This window comes from Rattus norvegicus, chromosome 6 (assembly GCF_036323735.1).
Source record: "Rattus norvegicus strain BN/NHsdMcwi chromosome 6, GRCr8, whole genome shotgun sequence".
Taxonomy (NCBI): domain Eukaryota; kingdom Metazoa; phylum Chordata; class Mammalia; order Rodentia; family Muridae; genus Rattus; species Rattus norvegicus.
In genome coordinates, this window is record NC_086024.1 from 21,977,915 (window position 1) to 21,998,588 (window position 20,674).

At 45.5% G+C, this 20,674-nt stretch overlaps 2 protein-coding genes across 9 annotated transcripts in view; one reads left to right on the plus strand and one right to left on the minus strand.

Moving 5' to 3' along the window:
• Positions 1–4,159: 4,159 nt before the first annotated feature.
• On the minus strand, positions 4,160–17,648 carry Gpatch11 (G patch domain containing 11). 5 transcript variants are annotated; one of them, XM_039112453.2, is made up of 10 exons: positions 17,455–17,563; positions 16,108–16,231; positions 15,091–15,162; positions 13,815–14,041; positions 13,068–13,109; positions 12,134–12,254; positions 11,927–12,017; positions 11,000–11,116; positions 9,343–9,424; positions 4,160–7,959 (listed from the first exon to the last, which is right to left on the minus strand). In XM_039112453.2, exons 3-10 carry the CDS (start codon positions 15,135–15,137, stop codon positions 7,904–7,906), a joined length of 783 nt encoding a protein of 260 aa, XP_038968381.1. In that variant the 5' UTR covers positions 15,138–15,162; positions 16,108–16,231; positions 17,455–17,563; the 3' UTR covers positions 4,160–7,903. The 5 variants fall into 5 exon arrangements, 4 of the variants coding, with proteins under 4 accessions (XP_038968381.1, XP_006239698.1, NP_001102170.1 ...); XM_006239636.5 differs by having other exon boundaries at positions 16,108–16,404; positions 17,369–17,545; NM_001108700.2 differs by having other exon boundaries at positions 7,288–7,959; positions 17,369–17,467.
• The window catches only part of Heatr5b (HEAT repeat containing 5B), an 80,025-nt gene continuing 76,994 nt past the window's right edge, over positions 17,644–20,674 (plus strand). For 2 of the 4 annotated variants that reach the window (XM_039112448.2, XM_039112449.2), the window contains exons 1-2: positions 17,644–17,743; positions 18,821–18,968. In XM_039112448.2, coding sequence (XP_038968376.1) covers positions 18,843–18,968 — 126 coding nt within the window. In that variant the 5' untranslated portion in view covers positions 17,644–17,743; positions 18,821–18,842. The remainder of the gene's footprint in view (positions 17,744–18,820; positions 18,969–20,674) is intronic. The other 2 variants (NM_001191064.3, NM_001414953.1) reach the window with 1 other exon arrangement.

Consider the following 20,674-nt stretch of genomic DNA (forward strand, 5'->3'; position numbering starts at 1 on the left):
ACAATCAATAAAGTTTGGAACCAAGGACTGTCTCATCAAGAACCTCAGTGGGGAGCATGCAGAAAGCCTATGTCTAGAAAGCCATGTCGTCTAAGCCTCCTGAGAAGGCCCCTTCATGCTCCCAGACAATTAGCTAAGGACAATCACCACTGATCAGCTAAACCGTATTCCCTATCCCCCACCCCCAACCCCTGCCCTGCCCTAGGCTCTCAGCCCCAGGACCTATCCATTCCCAACTCCCCACCATCCAGTGACCAACTCATGCCCCTAGCTCCAGGCTCCTTACCATAGGCCTGTGGACACCCCGACCCTCTGTTCCCGACTCCTCTGCATCGTTTCCAGTGGTGACTGGACACTTGGGAGCTTGGGAACCCCAGCTGCAGGCTCCCATATCTTAGGCTGCATTTTCCCACCCAGAGCAGTAATGGGAGCCTGACAGCAGGTGCAGGGTAAATGCAATCTAGCGCTCCACTTTTCATCTGCCCAGCAGAGTTCCCATACCTCTGCAGCCAGAGCTGAGCATCTCCTGCTTCTCCTGCCCAAGTGGCCTTCCCACACCCAAGGCGGGATGAAACCGGAACCCACATTGGAGCTCAGATAATGCTACTGTGTATTCCAGACGCTGCAGCTTTTGTTTGCCCAGCCTTGCAGAGGTCCAGTCTTTCCCTGCTGTTAGCTCAGACTTGCTTTGTAGAATAGGGATAGTTACTTTGTGTCTTTGTTTGCTCTAATATTTGTCTTAAAGGGTCTCGCAGCTAAGAGTTTTTCTTTGCTTCTCAAAGCACCTTGAACTTTTGAAGGGAGTTGAGTGTTAAGATCATGGGACTGAGGTGAGACTGAATGCAATTTGAATTATGAGATGGCCGTGAGCCAACAGAGAGAGACTTGGACACACTCCCACCATCATGAACTGAGGCTTCTGCCAACTCTTTCCTGTCAGGAAGGGTTGTATCATCTGAAATTGAGTCTAAAATAAATAAATCTCTCCTCCCCTAAGTTGCATCTGTTGGGTTTTTAGTGACAAGAAAAGTAGCTAACAATGTTTACAGAAGTCCTGTCAACAAGAAGCAACCATGATGCCTTCAAGAAGAGAATGGATTTAAAATTATATTTACATATTGGAAAATGAAGTAAAGCTAGATATAGTAACAGCATATTAACAGCCTGTCAAATGAAAAAATATTTAACAAATGTCTACAGTAGGAAACCATTCACAAATTCACAGAACATTACAGAACATTCAAAACAAGATCATTTTTAACCCCACTCCCCCTTTTTTTTTTTGAATCTCAACAAATAGGTTGAGGTGGAAAAGGCAGACGAGGGAAGAAGCGATACTAAGTTCCTAAGTGGCTGGCTGAGAGGAGGGGAGGGGATGATGGGGCTGGTAAGAAAGGTTCTCTGTCTTTTTATCTTCTATATCTTGTTATCTGTTATTACAAAGCTTTTAAGAAGGATAGCTGTGCTGTTGGCGGCAGTAAGAAACTCTCCATCTGGACAGAGGCAGAGGCCTTAGAAATGACACTTGAGAAACCCCCGAGAGTGAATGATTCAGAAGAGAGAGACAAGACCATCTGGGGCAAGATGAGCTAGGGACAGAGCCTAAACTCTGGAACGGATGTACACAGGGAACACTGAGCAGCGCAGCCAACAGCAGCAGGGAAATGCTGGATGATAACGTGGACGGTGTCCTTGGAGACCCTGAGGGGTCTCAGGTTGAACTTTAGAGCAACCAATGGCTTATGCTCTAAGATCAAGAATCGACAAATGGGATCTCATAAAACTGCAAAGCTTCTGTAAGGCAAAGGACACTGTGGTTAGGACAAAATGGCAACCAACAGATTGGGAAAAGATCTTTACCAATCCTACAACAGATAGAGGCCTTATATCCAAAATATACGAAGAACTCAAGAAGTTAGACCGCAGGGAGACACATAACCCTATTAAAAAATGGGGTTCAGAGCTAAACAAAGAATTCACAGCTGAGGAATGCCGAATGGCTGAGAAGCACCTAAAGAAATGTTCAACATCTTTAGTCATAAGGGAAATGCAAATCAAAACAACCCTGAGATTTCACCTCACACCAGTGAGAATGGCTAAGATCAAAAACTCAGGTGACAGCAGATGCTGGCGAGGATGTGGAGAAAGAGGAACACTCCTCCATTGTTGGTGGGATTGCAGACTGATACAACCATTCTGGAAATCAGTCTGGAGGTTCCTCAGAAAATTGGACATTGAACTGCCTGAGGATCCAGCTATACCTCTCTTGGGCATATACCCAAAAGATGTCCCAACATATAACAAAGACACATGCACCACTATGTTCATAGCAGCCTTATTTATAATAGCCAGAAGCTGGAAAGAATCCAGATGCCCTTCAACAGAGGAATGGATACAGAAAATGTGGTACATCTACACAATGGAATATTACTCAACTATCAAAAACAATGACTTTATGAAATTCGTAGGCAAATGGTCGGAACTGGAAAATATCATCCTGAGTGAGGTAACCCAATCACAGAAAAACACACATGGTATGCACTCATTGATAAGTGGCTATTAGCCCAAATGCTTGAATTACCCTAGATGCCTAGAACAAATGAAACTCAAGACGGATGATCAAAATGCGAATGCTTCACCCCTTCTTTAAAAGGGGAACAAGAATACCCTTGGCAGGGAAGAGAGAGGCAAAGATTAAAACAGACACAGAAGGAACACCCATTCAGAGCCTGTCCCACATGTGGCCCATGCATATACAGCCATCCAATTAGACAAGATGGATGAAGCAAAGAAGTGCAGGCAGACAGGAGCCGGATGTAGATCTCTCCCGAGAGACACAGCCAGAATACAGCAAACACAGAGGCGAATGCCAGCAGCAAACCACTGAATTGAGAATAGGACCCCCGTTGAAGGAATCAGAGAAAGAACTGGAAGAGCTTGAAGGGGCTCGAGACCCCATATGTACAACAATGCCAAGCAACCAGAGCTTCCAGGGACTAAGCCACTACCTAAAGACTATACATGGACTGACCCTGGACTCTGACCTCATAGGTAGCAATGAATATCCTAGTAAGAGCACCAGTGGAAGGGGAAGCCCTGGGTCCTGCTAAGACTGAACCCCCAGTGAACTAGATTGTTGGGGGGAGGGAGGCAAGGGGGGGAGGATGGGGAGGGGAACACCCATAAAGAAGGGGAGGGGGGAGGGGGAGGTTTTCCCGGAAACCGGGAAAGGGACTAACACTCGAAATGTATATAAGAAATACTCAAGTTAATAATAAAAAAAAAAAAAGAAAGAAAAGAAAAGCGTCACGTTGGGTTGGGGATTTAGCTCAGTGGTAGAGCCTAGCAAGCGCAAGGCCCTGGGTTCGGTCCCCAGCTCCGAAAAAAAAGAAAAAAAAAAAAAAGCGTCCCGTTGTTTTAGGATTTTTTTTTTCTTTTTTCTTTTTTTTCGGAGCTGGGGACCGAACCCAGGGCCTTGCGCTTGCTAGGCAAGTGCTCTACCACTGAGCTAAATCCCCAACCCTGTTTTAGGATTTTTAAACAGAGCCACATCCAGGCTTACCAGAAGGTGAGAGGCATCGAGAGACTCCTATAAGGCATGTGGCTTTTTCTACGTTCATTAAAGCATCTCTTGTGTCCTCTGACTGCTAGTGCGGTATGGTAAGGCAAAGTTCAGCGTCAGATGCTAAAACTACAGTGGGGGTGGGGAGGAGAGAATATTGGCAAGAGTTTATAATGGTGAACATGGACTTCTGCAACGGAAAGATGCACACCATCATAATAACAGTGAGGTCATGAGATTATTAGGCCGGAATGTGGTTATTCTATTAGGTAATTGATTTTCCTTAAATTTTAACACACACACACACACACACACACACACACACACACACACACACACACACCCTTGAAGAAACTATTCCTTTTTTTTTTTTTTTTTAAGTATAGAATAGTTTATTCAGGGAATGGGGAGGGGAATTTGAGAGGGAAGTAGAGACAGAAAAAGGGAGGGTAGGGAGTGGGGGGAGAGGAAAGAAAGGGATGGGAGGAGAGACCACCAGCCATGAAGAGAGGCAGGGAAGGGAAATGGGAAGAAAGGGGGGAGCAGGAGGGAGAGGACAGAGGGAGAGCAAGAAGGCAAGAGAGCAAGAGCAGAAACTATTCTTTTAAAGAAATATTTATTTTATTTGTGTGTCCATGTCGTTGTATCTGAGTACAGTGACAGCCCAGGCTAAAACAGGGCATCAGAAGAAGCTGGAGTTACAGAGAAAGAAGAAAAGGCAGTAGCTGTGGTTGATGCTAGCCACTGCCAAATATAAGTGAAAATATAGGTATCTGGCATATTATTTACATTTTCTAAATTTTCTAGGTATAAAGAAATCTCTTTTAAAACAGGCTAATATTAGCTTTAATGAACAAAGCTACATTTAAGAGGAATACCAAATAATATGGCCAGGAAGAGTATAACATTCTACCCTTCTCTTACTGGTATTTTTACATTATGAAATACGTATATTACCTTTCGCATTTTTATTTACTTCCAAGGATATATTTTCTCAGTCTCCAAACCAGGAAATCCCAAGTATCTTAATCAGAGAAGCAGCTGGGCAGAGTAGGGCCTCACTTGCTAATTCTAGGTACACTTTGGAAAGGAACACTTCTACCTAGTTTCACTAGGGAATCTTTATCACAGAGTAAATATATCATTTCTATTAAATACACATATGTAACAAACACATACATGTAGATGTAACAAAGATTTATATCAGATACATTCATAATCAAGAATACACACATACATTATGTGTTACTCTATACATGTAGGGCTGGTTGCATAATCATGGGACCCAGTTTAAAATGAAATGTAAGGTGCTTTTCAAGAGGCTAAGTGTGGGGGCTGGGGATTTAGCTCAGTGGTAGAGCGCTTGCCTACGAAGCGCAAGGCCCTGGGTTCGGTCCCCAGCTCCGAAAAAAAGAACCAAAAAAAAAAAAAAGAGGCTAAGTGTGGGACAGCTGCGTGCCCATTAAGTATCCCCCGCGTACATGGCTGTGACAGGAGAGATCTGAATTGTCAGCTTTGCCGAGCCTTCATCATCTGCAGACTCACCAGTCAGACGTAGAACATCCATTCCCACCTGAATGGTCACCAGAACTCTCTGGCACGCTAACATTTTACCATAAGAACTATTTCTGTTCCATATTAATTCTCTCAATTTTACCTTCGAGCACACAAGAATGAGTCTGTGCAGATCTCTGTGCAGCTTTAACACACATTTCACCTTTGCTGTCACACCCACCCTTCCCTTTTGGTTTCTTTGGCTGGAGAATTTTAAAGTGAATCTCAGTTGCAGCCATAAATATTTAAAAGTTGACTTGTAATAGACAAGTTCTTTGTAGTATTAACAAAATCATACAACTACTCAGACAAACTAAGAAATATAATTATCACATAATTAACCTGAATTCGATTTAACAATCTCAAAAATCAGGAAGATCCCAGGTTGCTTTTGGTTGCCATGTCCTTTTACTCTAGAGTATACTCTGCTCCCTTTGCTCTTGGCATTCGCTTGAGGAACTAGTTATATGTCTGCGGAATGCCCTCTACCCCGGAAGTAGTTCACGGCGTCCCCGTGGTTAGATGGGTGCAGTTACACCAGCACTGGCTTCCACCCTATCTGAACGCTGTAGCCGCTCTGTGGCACAAACCAAATGTTTCCAGAGTATGTAGAGCCTGGCTGATGTTAATGTAGTTGTGGTGTATTTTACTTTCCTATTGTTGCAGTGTTTTACCACAGACTTGGTCGTTTACCTTATAGTCACTTCCTGCAGTTCTGGAGGTCAGAGACGAGATTTGGCAGCTGTGCTCCTCAGTGGCGGCCATCACGAATCCTATGTTTGGCATTACCAGATTAAGGCGCAGCCACACAGATGCTCAGTTTTACCTGAACACGCTCCAGCATTCGTATTCTTTCCATTGTTTGTACCTGAAATTCCCCTCGACTTAAACAAACAAAAAGTTTTCGGGACAGTGAGATGACTTAGCAGGTACAGGCACTTACAGCCAAGCCTGGTGACCTGGGTTCAATCCCCTGCACCTAAGTGATAGGAAGGAATCAACCTACACAAGTAGTCCTTTGGTCTCCACACATGGTACCCATGCCTACACTCAACCCTTATCACCTAATTTTAAAAACGTAGTAAAAGTATTGTGAGCTATAGTTCCCACTGTAATCAACTCATTTACCCAACATCGACAATCTGACAGTGTTTGCTCTGTTCAGAGGTGCACCAACACTGAATTCAATTTTAAAACATGTTTGTCACTTCAAAGAAACCCTTCTCCATTAATAGATTCATCATCTCCCAACTCTAGAAAACCACCCATATGCCTCCTGGCTATAGCTGTGCCACTCCATGAACATAAAGAAATAGACCCTTACACAGAGTGTTTTTCACATGGAAATGCTAAGGCCTTAGTTAGGGTTTTACTGCTGTGAACAGACACCATGACCAAGACAACTCTTCTAAGGACAACATTTAATTTGGGGCTGGCTTACAGGTTCAGAGGTTCAGTCCATTATCATCAAGGCAGGAACATGGCAGCATCCAGGCAGGCATGGTGCAGGAGGAGCTGAGAGTTCTACATCTTCATCTGAAGGCTGCTAGTGAAAGACTGAATTCCAGGCAGCTAGGGTGAGGTGTTAATGCCCACATCCACAGTGACACACCTATTCCAACAGGGCCACACCTTCTAATAGAGCCAGTCCCTCAGCCGAACATGTACAAATCATCAGTCCCCAAACTTCATCCAGGCAGCCGGTCTCAGTGCCCCACCCACTGCTCCTGGGCTGCTGTTTCTATGCTTAGAACAGCCGAGTTCCGGAGCAGCTGCCTCCTCATAGCTTTGCATGTCCTAGCCGTGTCCATCCTTCAGAACCTGAGCTTAGTGTAGTGCCGCCAGAATGTCACAAGGTCACCCAGGCAAAGCTGGCTCTCCCCTAGTCCTCCCACTGTCCTGGGCTGCACTGAGCTGACCACTCCTCTGGGATGCTTTCCCTTGTGATGCTGTGGTGTTTCGGAAAGCGGGCAGGCCGCCGAGTACTCTTGGAGTTTAAAAAGTGGATATTTAGTACTGCCCTGTGAGTCCACTAGAGGAGAGCCCTGAGCATATGAACTGGGAAAAAGGCCCATGACTTTGATGTCTGACCATGGACATGACCCAGGAGTATGGGATCCTCTGACCCTTCCTTCCTTCCTTCCTTTCCAACAGGGAAGTGTTTTATCTGACAGGGACTACTCAGCCTGTGCCCCTACTCCAGAAAACTAACGTCTAGAAAATGCTATCTGGTATTTTTAACAGCTGTGTTTACTCTGAAAGACAAACCAGGATGAAACTACTTCTTCAAGACACCGGCCCTGGAACACAAAGTTGGCTCCACAGGTAGAGGACAGGTATGCCATTTCTCCAAATAACTATTTGGTAGTCTGATTCGAAAGAGCTGGCCTTGTTCTGTATCCCAGCTTCATGCCAACAGCTTAACTCGTGGTGCTGGTGACTGAACTCAGGAGCTTCCACAGGTCTGGCAGTCCTGCTACCATGAAGGCCCATCTCACGCCCTAAAGCAGACCACTGATTTCTTCTGGATCCCCTGATCTTCTCAATTTACCCAAAGTAAAGAGGGACTAAGTATGTTACCTGTCGGGACCCTTAAACTCTATAAGCATCATGATACCACCGTAAAGTAATTGTTCATGTCTATGATACTTGTATTTGGAAGTGACATTTACCTAAATCAGTGAACAATTTTATCCAAAGTAGAACCCGCTTCTGAAAGAATTAAGTGCTATACAAAGGCCTTCTTTCCCCACCCATATAAACAATTTTACTTTATTGGGAACAATCTCAGTCATGATCCGCAGAGGTTGGTCCTGGGCAATTGGAAGATAAGTCTTCTTTATCTGAAATTTATATGTGAGAAATAAAAAGATAAATACAAATTTATGGTAAACTTGTAAGATAGTATCTAATATTTTTGACCAATCATGCTTGTTATTTATTCCACAAAATAAATGGGGAAAAGATTAAAATGATAATAAGAAAAAGAGATGAGGGCTGAGGATGTGGCTCAGTGGTTAAGCGCTCTGGCTGCTCTTCAAGAGGACCTGGGTTCAATTCCCAGCACCACATGTGGCTCACAACTGTTTAACTCCAGGATCAGGGGATCCAATGCCTTCTCCTGGCTTCCACAAACATGAAACATATGTGGTGCATAGATGTACATACAAGCATAGCACCTACACACATAAAAGCTTAAGAGATTAAAATAATTACAAAAAACCCTTCATTCTCAAACACAAAGTCCTTAATTAGAAGTCAGTCAGGGTGAAATGGACAATGAGACAGCTGGCTCTGTTAAAATGTCTGGCAATGGTTAAAGCAATTTCTTCTTCACAATGGAGAGAACAGGATGGATTTCCACACACTTGGCTTTTAGGAGTCAGGGCCAATAGTCTGCCTAAATAAAAACTAGTTCCAGCATCTATCAAAGCGTGAATCTTCAAAAATAAGCAAAAAACCCCATAATCTTCAAGGTGTTTGTTTGTTTGTTTTTGATGGGAATGGTGCTTGATACAGGGTCTCATTATGTAGCCCTAGCTGGGCTGAACTCACTGTGTACACCAGGCTGTCCTTTAACTCAGAGAAATCCACCCGCCTCTCTTGAGTGCTGGGATTAAAAATGTGTGCCACCATGCCTGGCCTTTAAGTTATTCTTTAGAATTAAAATGATTTCTTTAGGGGTTGGGGATTTAGCTCAGCGGTAGAGTGCTTGCCTAGCAAGCGCAAGGCCCTGGGTTCAGTCCCCAGCTCCGGAAAAAAAAAAGAAAAAAAAATGATTTCTTTAGTAAGAAAATGGTGAAAATTCCCTCTTGTACATTCAATCACTGAACAATTAAGTGCTGGATTTTAGTAAGAACCTGATTCTTTTTTTTTTAATTTATTTATTCTTATTTTATGTACATTGGTGTTTGCCTGCATGTATGCCTACGTGACGATGTGAGGATGTCAGATTTTTGGAGTTACAGAATAAACTGAGCTGCCATGCAGGTGCTGGGAATTGAATCCAGGTCCTCTGGAAGAACAGTCAGTGCTCTTAACCGCTGAGCCATCTCTCCAGCCCCCAACTCAATCACTCCTATAGTCACTATTTCTTTGCAACACCAGTCCCACATTGCTATTTGAATGGAATAAGACGCTTCTATTGTTCGTAGGAAATGTGAGTTTTATTAAAAATAAACAAGCATGCACAGGCAGTAAGTATAAAGTATAAATCATCTTCTTACCTTCATAGGCTGTCCCACACCAGATGCAATACAGATGTTCTTCTCGTAAGTAACCAGTGAGGATCTGCAGTTTTTCTAGCACCTGCGGAGAGGACACAGGCACATACGTCAGTGGCTCACACTGACCAGGACCTTGCTTCCGGATCTTAGTCTGGTTACTTAGGGCCAGGCTTCAACTCTTGTGGTGCTCTCTCAGTTACTGCAGGGGTCGGAGCAGAGGGATAGTCTCAGCTGACTAACCAACCACTTACTTGTCCACAAGAAACAACTGGGGAACATGAAATCATCTTTTGGCTACCTCTGTGATACTAAGGTTTTTGTTATTGTTGGTTTTTATTTTTTAAAAAAAGATAGGGTCTCTTTTTGGCCTGCAACTTGCTACGTAGACCAGGCTGGCCTTGAACTCACAGAGATCCACCTGCTGCTTGCTCCCGAGTGTTGAGTCTAAAGGTGAGTGCCATTATGCCTAGAGGATAGCTAAGAGTCTTATTACTCTGTTACTATCAAGAATCAGTCCCTCAGGTGAGCAGGACTGCTCCCATAGTTACACACATGAGAGGCCTCACAGTGAGTCAGGAATGTGTGCTCAAAGCCAGGAATGTTGCCTGGTTAAATCCCACACTAGTAGCCACAGGACTTACTTTCCTGAGTAATTACATTTGAGAACTAATTGTGCATGTGTGCCCATGTGTGGGCAGGTGCCTCCGAGCGTGTATCTGAGGAAAGCCTGGGCGAGCTGGTTCTCTCTTTCTACCGTGTGAGTCCCAGGGTTTGAACTCAGGCTCGGCAGCAGAAGCCTTCCCTTCCTGAGCCAGCTTCCTTCACACTTCCTTCTCATTTTATTTTCTGTTTGGTGAATAGAGGAGGTACACAGTAGCACCACTTTTAGAAATAAAACCGGAAACAAAGCCAACTGCAATCGTTTGCACTTGCAGTGAATCTGTCATCTACACTGAAGCTCAGGTAAGAGGGTGGACAAAAGCTAAATGGAAAAATTCTAGGAAATTTTGATTTTTGGGCTAGAAACACAATCCTTTCAACTGGGGGTTTTTCAGTGATGCTTGGAGACATTCTTTGGTTGTCATGAGGGGAAGTACAAATGGTACCTGGAGGGTGGGGACCAGGTATGGGGCTCTGTGGGGAACAGAGGAGGTCTAGTGAATGAAGTTCTGGGTGAGGCCGTGTGAGGACTCCACTGCCTCAGCCTCACGGGAGAGGCTCAAGGGGAACATCTAAGCTCTCTGCAGGGATCTGAGAATGACTGACCAGCATGCAGAAACACTGGCAAGTTTAGCCTGTGCCTCTGGAGTGTTATAGCACAAAGTGTCCTTACAACTCAACAATGCTATCGAGACCGCTAGCCCGGCCCACCCTGTGCTGTCCCTAAACCTGCTGGATTGTAAGGTTGCTGGGGTTGGTAGGTAACCTGTTGGGTGAGCACTCCCCCTTACCCTGGTTTTCCTGTTATGTGTCTGTGTGTCTGTCCTTCCTTCCTTCCCTCCTCACCCCCAGTCAGGGTGCTAGAACCCAAGCCAAGCAGCATGTGGTACAGCTACACATCCTACCATGCTGCCCACAGCAAAGAATTACCCAGCGTCGAGTGTGAACAGTGTCAAGGCTGTGACCTGCTACGGCAAACAATGGTGCCCACACATACACTCAGATCTTCACTTGGGCACTTGTCTTCATCCTGCTCTTCCTTTTCCTCTTCTTCTTCCTCAGTCTCCTCTTCAGGCCTCATCCAGTACCACGCCTCCCTGGGAACCTGAATATTCTGAAAATACAGAATTATTTTCATAAAACACAGCTGGGTATACTTGTTTTGTCTTAAGTGTGCCTGTGTTAACATGAATTTGTTCTTCCAAATAATATTTATGAGTGTCATTTCTCAGAAGAGCGCTGGACCACAGTGAGGACTGAAAGGACAATTGGGAGTTGGTCTCCTGGTTCCCGCTCTAGTCCAGCAGGAGAGATGGGCACTGGGTATAAAACTGTACAGTGAGTAGGAAGGAGGGGGTCAGTATGTGTCAGGACACACGTAAGATGACGGGAGTACAGTGAGGCTGGACATTCCTCTCAGATACTTACGCAACATGGAAATTACACCAGTATTGGAGACTAAGTAAAGTCATTTTACTTTGATAGTACTCGCTGTGTTTTGTAAGAGGCAAAGATTTCTTTTAAAATGATTCCTGTGTGAAATGAAAGCGTCCCACCTTGATTTTCCCAAAAGACACACAAAAGTGCAAGGCGTGGACTAAAACTTGGTTATTCTGGTTAATTAAACATTATGGGGAACAGAGTTCCTACACATTCCAGGCATGAGCAAAGATACTGTGAGTAAAAGAAAAGCTATTTAACCCTTGCTGGACAACTAAGGAAGTGGGCTTCGGGCTAAGTCGGTCATTAGCGGGCCAGTCACCACGGCAGGAGGCGCACATCAGACGACAGCTTCCGGGGAGAGAAGATATCTACACAGGGCATGATGGGCTTTTGTTCTGATTTTTGTTTCTCCTTAATGAAAATAAGAGTGGGACGGCTCCGGGTGCCAACCCCAGGGGACTGGAAGCAGATGCCCGCATACCTTCTGGGCATCCAGCTGCTGGCAGGCCCGCTGGCTTCTTCTCAGGTCTCCTTCGAGCCTCAGTTCGTCCTGCTTACTTTTCAGTCGCATCCTGATGGAAGGAAGGATGGTGTCTGCACTCTCGACTGCTTTACAGACCCAAGCGCCGAGGGGCACACCACCGTGAGGCGGGCAGGAAGCAAACCGCGGTCGAGGCCACAGCTTTACCGAAACTCCTCGGCCGCCTTTTCTTCACGCTGGTTTTTCATGTGAATCTTCCTCCTGTAGCTCTCCAGCCTCTCCTCTGCTTTCCGCTTTAGTAACGACTCGTGACCTATGCCACTTTTGCCTGGTCATAGACAAAAGCCTGATGAGGGACTTAGGACATTACTGATTGGCTTTTTAAGCTTCAAGATAAGGGAGGAGGTGCGGTCCTCACTTGGATATAATCATCCAAGCTCGAGTCATTAAAATGGCGACAGAAGGGGCTTGGTCCTTGCTTGCTCTCGAGGCCCAGATGCCTGGCTCGACTTTGACAAAGATCAGTCTCACCCAACACAGTGATGCTACACACGTTTTTAAAAATTAGGAAAATATCAACTGTCACATTTTTCTTAAATGTGGGCCTTTTTTTTCCTCTCTTGAATTAATCCAAGGAATTAGGCACAAAAGCTGTCACTGATAAATCCACTGTAGGACATTTTTAGCACACTGCAATAAATGAGAAAGCGCTGCTCTCCCCACAGCTGTAACTCTTCCCCCCAGTTCTTGTGGCTCTGGGGTCAGAGGCAGGGCCACGGACGGGGTGGGCAGGGACCCCACCAACGGGCTCATCGCTCGGCCTTGACTCTTTGGCAAGGCCTCACTGTGTAGGCAGACTGGCTTCCCCACCTGCAGCCTCCCCCGTCTGCCTCCTAAGTTCTGAGACTATAGGTGTATTTTTAGGATTTAAATTTGATATTCCAGCACGTCTATTTCCTTAAAACTTACTTTAAAATTTTTTTTCCTAGAAAAATAACTATAGAAAGATTTAGAAGTTTAACATTTTACTATTTCACAGGCTTCTGATATAGTAACTATAAGGGCAACCATCACGCAACATATTAGGCAAAACAGTCTAAGTTACGGTTATAATATACTAGAAAATGACTTGGTTATATACCTGTCTTGACATTGAGGGGAATTGGTTCAACAATACCATCTCCTACAAAAGGAAAAAACAAGAAATATTTTATTTTCACAGAGTTCAGGTCAGTCAGTAGAGTATGCAGCGTTACACTGTTCCCTGAATCGCACTCCCAGCCTCATAAAACTCCAAACCGAATTCCGGGAACTAAAATTCGTCAGCTGATACATTGTCAATGAATACCTCTCCTGCCTTTAAATACCTCCTTCTGAGTAAGACTACTTAGCCTTTTCTGCCTGCCTGCCTGCCTGCCTGCCTGTCTTTCTGTCTGTCTGTCTTCAAGATAGGTTTTCACTATGTAGCTCTGACTGTCCTGGAACTCACTAGATAGCCCAGGCTGGCCTTGAACTCACAGAGACCCACCTGCCTCTGCCTCCTCAGTGGACATATGCCATTTTAAGAAGTGACATAATAGGCATGATATTCTTAGTGGACAGAAACCTCAAGAGAAAACAGTCTTCCTATATGGGGGCGGGTGGGGGGGACAACTAACCACTGTACTTCCCTACCCATCACCTGCCACCTTTCTTCACAGCCTCCACTCTTAGCCGCCTGCCAGTTCCTTCAAGGGTGTGGTGGGAGGCTAAGCAGTTCATGTAGGCACGGGAGGCATCTTAAATGGACATGAGAAGACATCTCTGAAAGGGCTGTTGGCACCAAAAATCCTAAGTACTGTCAACTTAGGTCTCCATCAGACCCGAGCCAGTTCCGCACATGACTCACCAGTCTTGCCCAGAGCCTGCCCACTCTTGTACCCCATCTTTTGGAGCAAAGCGAACCCTTTGTTTTCGCAGCCCAGCGCATTCTTCAGCCCAATGTCACGCCTTTCCCGTTCTTCCTCCTTCAGGCTCTTCTGCCTATTTTTCAGATTCGCTTGCTGTTGCTTTTCTTCTTTTCGCCGGGCTTCTCGGATCTGCCTCAGCATGGGCACGCCGGGTCTGACGTCTTCTCTGAAAAAGAGCGGGAACGGTGCGGGTGAGTGCAGGAAGTCTGCTCCCTGTTGGCAGCAGAGCGACGAAGGCCAGTTCCGGGCTGTGGGACACTGAAGGCGGTGTAAAGTTGAGAATGTTAGAGTGACTTTAGAGTAATATTTCTAAGGGGTCAATGACAATAAACAGTGAAGCTGACTAAAGGCTGGACGGGAGAACAAGATTCCACAAAGGGAGGAGGAGGCAAGCAAGGCTACAACATAGGAGAGGGCACCCAAGGAGGTCGAGAGCGAGGAGAAGTAACACGGTTAGTGCTGACAGAGATGAGAAAGAGCCTCCTAACTGTGTACAGACACAGGGTGTTTTCCACCAAGCAAGAAGACTGACTTTTGTTTGTTTGTTGCAGGGTTTCTCTATGAGGCCTTGGATGTCCTGAAACCCTCTCTGTAAAACAGGCAGACTCAAACTCAATCGGGTGATCCACCAGCCTCTGCCTCCCACCACGAGGAGGGCGCCACCACGCCCGCCTGGCAGTAAGGTTGATTTTAATGCCATATTTAAAAAGCAATGTCCTGGAATAGCAAGATGGCTTTCCAGGTAAACAGGTTTGCTGTGCTAGCCTGAGCCCCTGAGTTTGGCTCTCAGAATCCACGTGGAGGGAGGGAAGTGGCTCCCAAAAGTTGTTTTCTGATCTCCACATGGGTGCAGTGCCCTCTGCCCAGTGATGAATATATATTTTAAAAATTCAAATATATATTGAATGACACCCTGAGCTAGGGCACTAGCCCAGTTGTCAGCGTACTTGCCTAGCATGCATGAAACCCTGAGTATAATCCCCAAACTGCAAGAACCAGACACTGATGCACACACCGGGAATCTCGGCCCTTAGGGGGCAGAGGCAGGAAAAGGAGCTGCATGGTGAGTTGGAGGACTGCCCAAGCTACACGAGGCCCTGTCTCAAAACAAACACACGTGACCACCACCGCTACCCAAACAATGCCCTTATTTTCGTCTATAGGCGTCTTTCGGCCACCTGAATACCGTCATATTTGGTGTACACGTTTACTTACTGAACGTTAATGAAGGAATCTGACATATAGTCCTCTTCTTCCGCCATGTTCTCCTTCCTATGGCCACACCACCTGCCAATCAAGTAGGACAAAGTAAGATTCATCGTCATCGTCTTAGTTTATCGAAACGGAAGCCAACCACGGACAGTGGCAATGCTTCATGATGCTCCCTGGTATACAAAGAGAGAGAATCTTAGCACCCTAGGTCCTAGCAACACAGAGGCCACCAGTCCAACAGAGGCTAACTGGGAATGCCACGGGCTTTAGAAACCTCAAAACCACTGTAGTGATGATACACCTCCTCCAACAATTCTTTACAAAGAAGTCCTCCAATTGGGAACCAAGTATACAAAAATATGAGCCAGCTGTAAGCCATTCTAAACCACTAGACCACCAGAGACTCGTGTACTTTCTTTTTTTTTCCTCTCTCTGAGATCAGGCCATCCTGTATCTCAGTCTAGCCTGGAACTCACTATGTAGACCAGTCTAGCCTTGAACTTGTGATTCTCCAGTTAGGAGACAAACTCTCATACAATCGTGTACTATTCTCCAAGATGGCCTGCTCATAGTAAATTTTGTTGAGCAATTCATGTAACCAATAGGATTTTGTATATTGGAGTGACTTTTGTTTTTGGGTTTCTGGAGGCAGGGTTTCTCTATATAGTCTTGACTGTCCTAGAACTCACTCTGTAGATCAGGCTGACCTTGAACTCATAAGAGACCCACCTGCCTCTGCCTTCTGAGTGCTGGGATTAAAGGGGTGTCCCACCACTGCTAGGCTTGGGTGACTTTGGTCACACTAAACACAGCACTCTGTAAAGCCGGTAGTATGAATTAACTGACTGAAGTCAGTGCTCACATATGAGAACACTCAGGAAGCTCTACAGAGGTGCCCACCTGGGAGGATCCGAGGCACAAATGAGTGATCTGACTAAGAGTGCCTCTTGGGAAATTAGTCAAGCCTGAGCTGGATCAGACCAACCTGAAGCATTCTTACATATAGCAGTTAGCACTTACCTAGCTCATGAACAGCCCAGTAGATACGAACAATCAGTTCCACTTTCCAGATGGGAAAATTGAGGCTCGATTTGGCTAAATAATTCGTTCACAACCACGAAGAATACAGGCTTGTGATCTTGCTCTTGAAACAGAATGAGATGGATATCAAATACAGAGTCTCCTACACGTAAGGAATATGCTCTATAATTGAGCTAAATCTCTAATTCAAACTGGATTATTTTTATGGGAAGTGTTTAACTCTACAGTCAGACATGGTGGTCCTCTGGTGTAATTTCAGCACCTGGCAATGAGACCCTGTGTAATAAAACAGAAAGTATTACTTTTTACTTTACAAAAAGTGCAAGGGATTACAGGTTACTTTTTTTTTTCTATTCTTTTTTTCGGAGCTGGGGACCAAACCCAGGGCCTAGCAAGCGCTCTACCGCTGAGCTAAATCCCCAACCCCTACAGGTTATTTTTTAAAGCTCTACCGTTTATAGTTATTCCGTCTTTTACTTATAATTTTCATATAAAAATCACACTGAAACTTCACAGCTGGGCACTGCAGTTTCACTAAATTATACGGCTTGAGGTTGTTAATTATTACTGGCGAGAAAGTTATGTTAGGAAGTGGAATAAGGGGGCAGGAGAGATGGCTCAGAGGTTAAGAGCGCCATCTGCTCTTCCACAGGTCCTGAGTTCAACTCCCAGCAATCACATGGTGTCTCAAAGCCATCTATGATGAGATCTGGTGCCCTCTTCTGGCCTGAAGACATACACGCAGGCAGAACGTTATACATAATAAGTAAACATTTTTTTTTTTTTTTAAGAAGAATAAGGAATTGGGCCCTAGAAGGTGAAGGTTCTCTTCCTATGATGACAATATACACTACTAGCATTATCCAATTCCTTCAAACATAAGCATAAAACCCCACAAGTGGATAGATGACTCAGGCAGAGAAGCTGGTGGCCTGAACCATCACTTAAGAGTCCCAGCAGCTTAGTGGCCAGCATTCTGGGTCTATCTGAGGCGGGAGATCACACAGCATTTGTTGATGGTTGGAGGTGGTGTGTGTCAAAGAACCGGAATGAGATGTTGCGAAATAATGGAGTAACCATTTTCTCAACTGGAACATTATAGGTGCGGCTAGCTTTTTTCAGTACGGGGCGCCGAATTTGAAGCAAGGGCTATTGAAATCAGAGATGGGTGAACTCTATGGGTGCCTACAGCATCGCAGGCTCTTCCCTCCTGTACCCACCCACCAAAACGACCACTCACGGATGGGACGCAGCTGACGGTATGTATGATCGGCAGTCACGGCCAACTTGCACCGACCTCAGTCATTCTCCCGGGAGTCCGCATACCTTGAGACCGAAGCTTTAATGCCGGTACCCAGCACGGCTGAGGACGCGCTGCGCATGCGCCATACGATAGGCGCAAGATTCACAGACAGCCCACTTGTCCCTGACTGCAGATTCGCTGGGAAACTAGGATGGGCGGGGTTAAGAGGGCGTGGGGAGTGCCGGTGCGCATGACCAGCATCTAGCGCATGCGTAGTCCTCCGGCTTCCTGGGGGCAGGGGTTTGGGAGGCGGGGCATCCGGGTCCCTCGGCAGTGCGGAGCTCAGCTGGTCGGCCCAGACTAGTCTAGGAGGTGAGGCTGTCCCGCGTGCTGTCAGATCTTGCAGGCTGACACGCACCGCGATCCCTGTGCCCCAGGAACGTTTTCAGAGGGCTGAGGATGGAATTCGAGTTTTGAGGCCGGGGAGCCTCAGCCTCGGGGTTTACAGCTCGAGGACTCCTACGTGAGGCTGACATCCCAGGGCGGCCCGGGACCCCGGCTTGCGTATCCCACTGACCCCCAGTTGTCGGAGTCCTCGGAGCGGCCCAGTGCACCCAGACCGAGAGCACTGCATTCCCGGGGCGAGGGGTTGTCCCGGGCCCTCCTGCCGTGGGGTCCCCGGCGGGCCCGCCCCCTCCGGTCAGAACCCTGGTGGTTCTGGATCCCGGTGGGGAGGAAAGGGTAAAGGTGCCTGTAACACTCTGCAGGAGACGGAGAAGGCTCTCAGATGTTTGCGGGAGCTCAGTTCTAGGGGGTTCTCATGGTAGAATGAGTTTATAACCTATGTTCTGATAGGCAAGTAACCGCTCTAGAATAATGCCTTTTTGCAGTGTTTACATTTTCCTTTCATTCCATTCTTATCGACAGTTTAATTTTTTTATATCATTGTCTTCTCAAAGTTAGTTCTCTAATGAGAAGTGAAACCACGCTTTCTTTCCCTGTGTTAGTGGTTGCATTTATGAAACTTGACATTTAATATTAAAAACTCCTTACGTGCAAGGGCTGGAGAGATGGCTCAGTGATTAAGAATACTTGTTGCTGGGGCTGGGGATTTAGCTCAGTGGTAGAGCGCTTACCTAGGAAGCGCAAGGCCCTGGGTTCGGTCCCCAGCTCCGAAAAAAAGAACCAAAAAAAAAAAAAAAAAAAAAAAGAATACTTGTTGCTTTTGACAAGGACTTGCGTTCGGTTTCCAGTGCACACATGACGACTCACAACCATCTGTAACTCCAGTTCCAGGGGAAGCCAACACCCTGTTTTGACCTCTGTGGGCACCAGGCACTCATGTGGTGCATATACATACATGTGGGCAAAACACTCCTTCACATAAATAAAAAAATTTCTTACATATATATTTTACTTTTTTTAAAAAAATTAATCTGTTCATTTAAGGTGTGAAGTAAGAACATCAATAATGGAGTTAGCTCACAGTTTATTGCTAAATGAAGAAGCGTTGGCTCAGATCACGGAAGCAAAGAGACCAGTGTTTATCTTCGAATGGTTAAGATTTCTTGACAAAGTCCTAGTTGCTGCTAACAAGGTAAGTATTGCCCCCCCTGCCATGAGGTTAATATAAAGAAAATTGAAGACATTGTGTTTCGAAAATGTTTTGAGTCATTCGCCTCAGGAATTGGAGGATGTTATACTAAGGGAATTGTTGGTTTATCCTTTTCTTAGTCAGCAGTAAAACCCAAGCCCTGTCTAAATCCTGCTTGTTTCATGCTTCATGTCTGTCTAGGCAGTGCAAACGTAACCGGATTAAAACATCACCGTGGCTGGTGTCACTTATAATCAGTGCCTGGAAAGGTCTCTGTGATAAGAGATCTTTACTTTGTCTTTTACTTCCTACAGAGACACTCGGATTCAAGCTTGTTTTGTGCTTTAAGACATTTTTTTTTTTTGTTAACATTAGATGCTTTCTTCAAGTGAGAAAGTGTAGGAGTGAATCCTAAAACGTTTTTGGAAAAGGTGAATTTTACACACTGAACATCACAACAGGCTAGTCCTGACCTTCTTATCGTAGTGTTTTTCTGTAGACTAATTGTTCCCTAGAAGATGCCTTTCTACTCTGCTGCCTGAAGGGAATGTAGTTTACTGTCTGGGATTGAAGAATTGGGATAGGAAGCCTAAAGACGTCACCATTCATTATGTAAACATTCACTTAATTCCTGTTTTAGTACAGTGACTTCAGTCCACAGTTGTGCCCAACCCTTCTTTTTTTTTTTTTTTTTTTTTCCGGAGCTGGGGACCGAACCCAGGGCCTTGTGCTTGCTAGGCAAGCGCTCTACCACTGAGCTAAATCCCCAACCCGGGGTGCCCAACCCTTCTTGTCCAAAGATGCCCCGTCTCATTCTTTTTCAGAAAGCAAGCCTCTAGCTTTCTTCTGGAATGGAGGGAAGGGAGTTAGAAGGTTTTGTTCCTTTGTTAGTTTCAATTTTACTTGATCTGACAGGGTTTTATTAGTTTTCCTGGTTGGCTCGGGACTTGCTGTGTATCTGAGACTGGCTTCAAACATCCAGCTGTCTTCCCAAATTAGCTGCCCGAGTGCTGAAATGCTGGATATGGTGGGTGTACTCCAGTACAGCCTCTTGGACGGTCAACTAGTAGTTCTTTTTATTTCTGGGTACAGATTTATTCTCGTCTGAAAGACTGAGAATCAATTTTAGGTTCCCCTTTGGGAGTTCTTGGCTTTCAGGTTTCGTCCAGGTTCTCTTCCTTTTGTCGTGGCCGTTGTAGACTTGTGCTATATGCTGTTGTTGCTGCCTGTTAAACTCACATTAATCGCTAGAAAGACAGTAATAGAAAGACATGGATACCCTAGTAACCTTTAACTAAAAAAATTTTTTTGTCTCTTAAATCCTCTGTAACTGGGCATGTCCAATGAAAGGTCTCTTTCGAGCTGGCACATAACTCAAACTGCCCACAGCAATGGTCAGGGTGTGTTTTATTTGGCTCCCTTCTGCCTTTTCACGTAGCTTATCCTCCATGTTAGATACTTAACTCTCACCGGGTTTGTTGTGAGAGTTGTCAGTCTAACCTTTCAGTGATACTCCTATGATTCCTATCGCCACTTTACACACCCAGCCTTGAAAAGACACCTCCTGGGCTGGTGTGGAGCCCAGTTACTAGAATACTTGCCTCTAACATACAGAAAGCTCTGGGTTTGTTCCAGGTGCCACATAAAGCAAGTGTGTGTGTGGTGGCCATAGTAGTAATCCCAGCCCTGGGAAGTGGAGGCAGACGGAG

Bases quoted from the DNA above. Each gene is read 5' to 3' on its own strand.
- Gpatch11 (XM_063262044.1), bottom strand. From the start codon at position 15,137: ATGGCGGAAGAAGAGGACTATATGTCAGATTCCTTCATTAACGTTCA. The intron at 12,018-12,133 runs GTAAAGCTGTGG...TCCTTCCATCAG, and splicing joins AAGGCGGCCGAGGAGTTTCG to GATGCGACTGAAAAGTAAGC. The intron at 11,117-11,926 runs GTATGCGGGCAT...CTGTATTTTCAG, and splicing joins AGCAGCTGGATGCCCAGAAG to AATATTCAGGTTCCCAGGGA.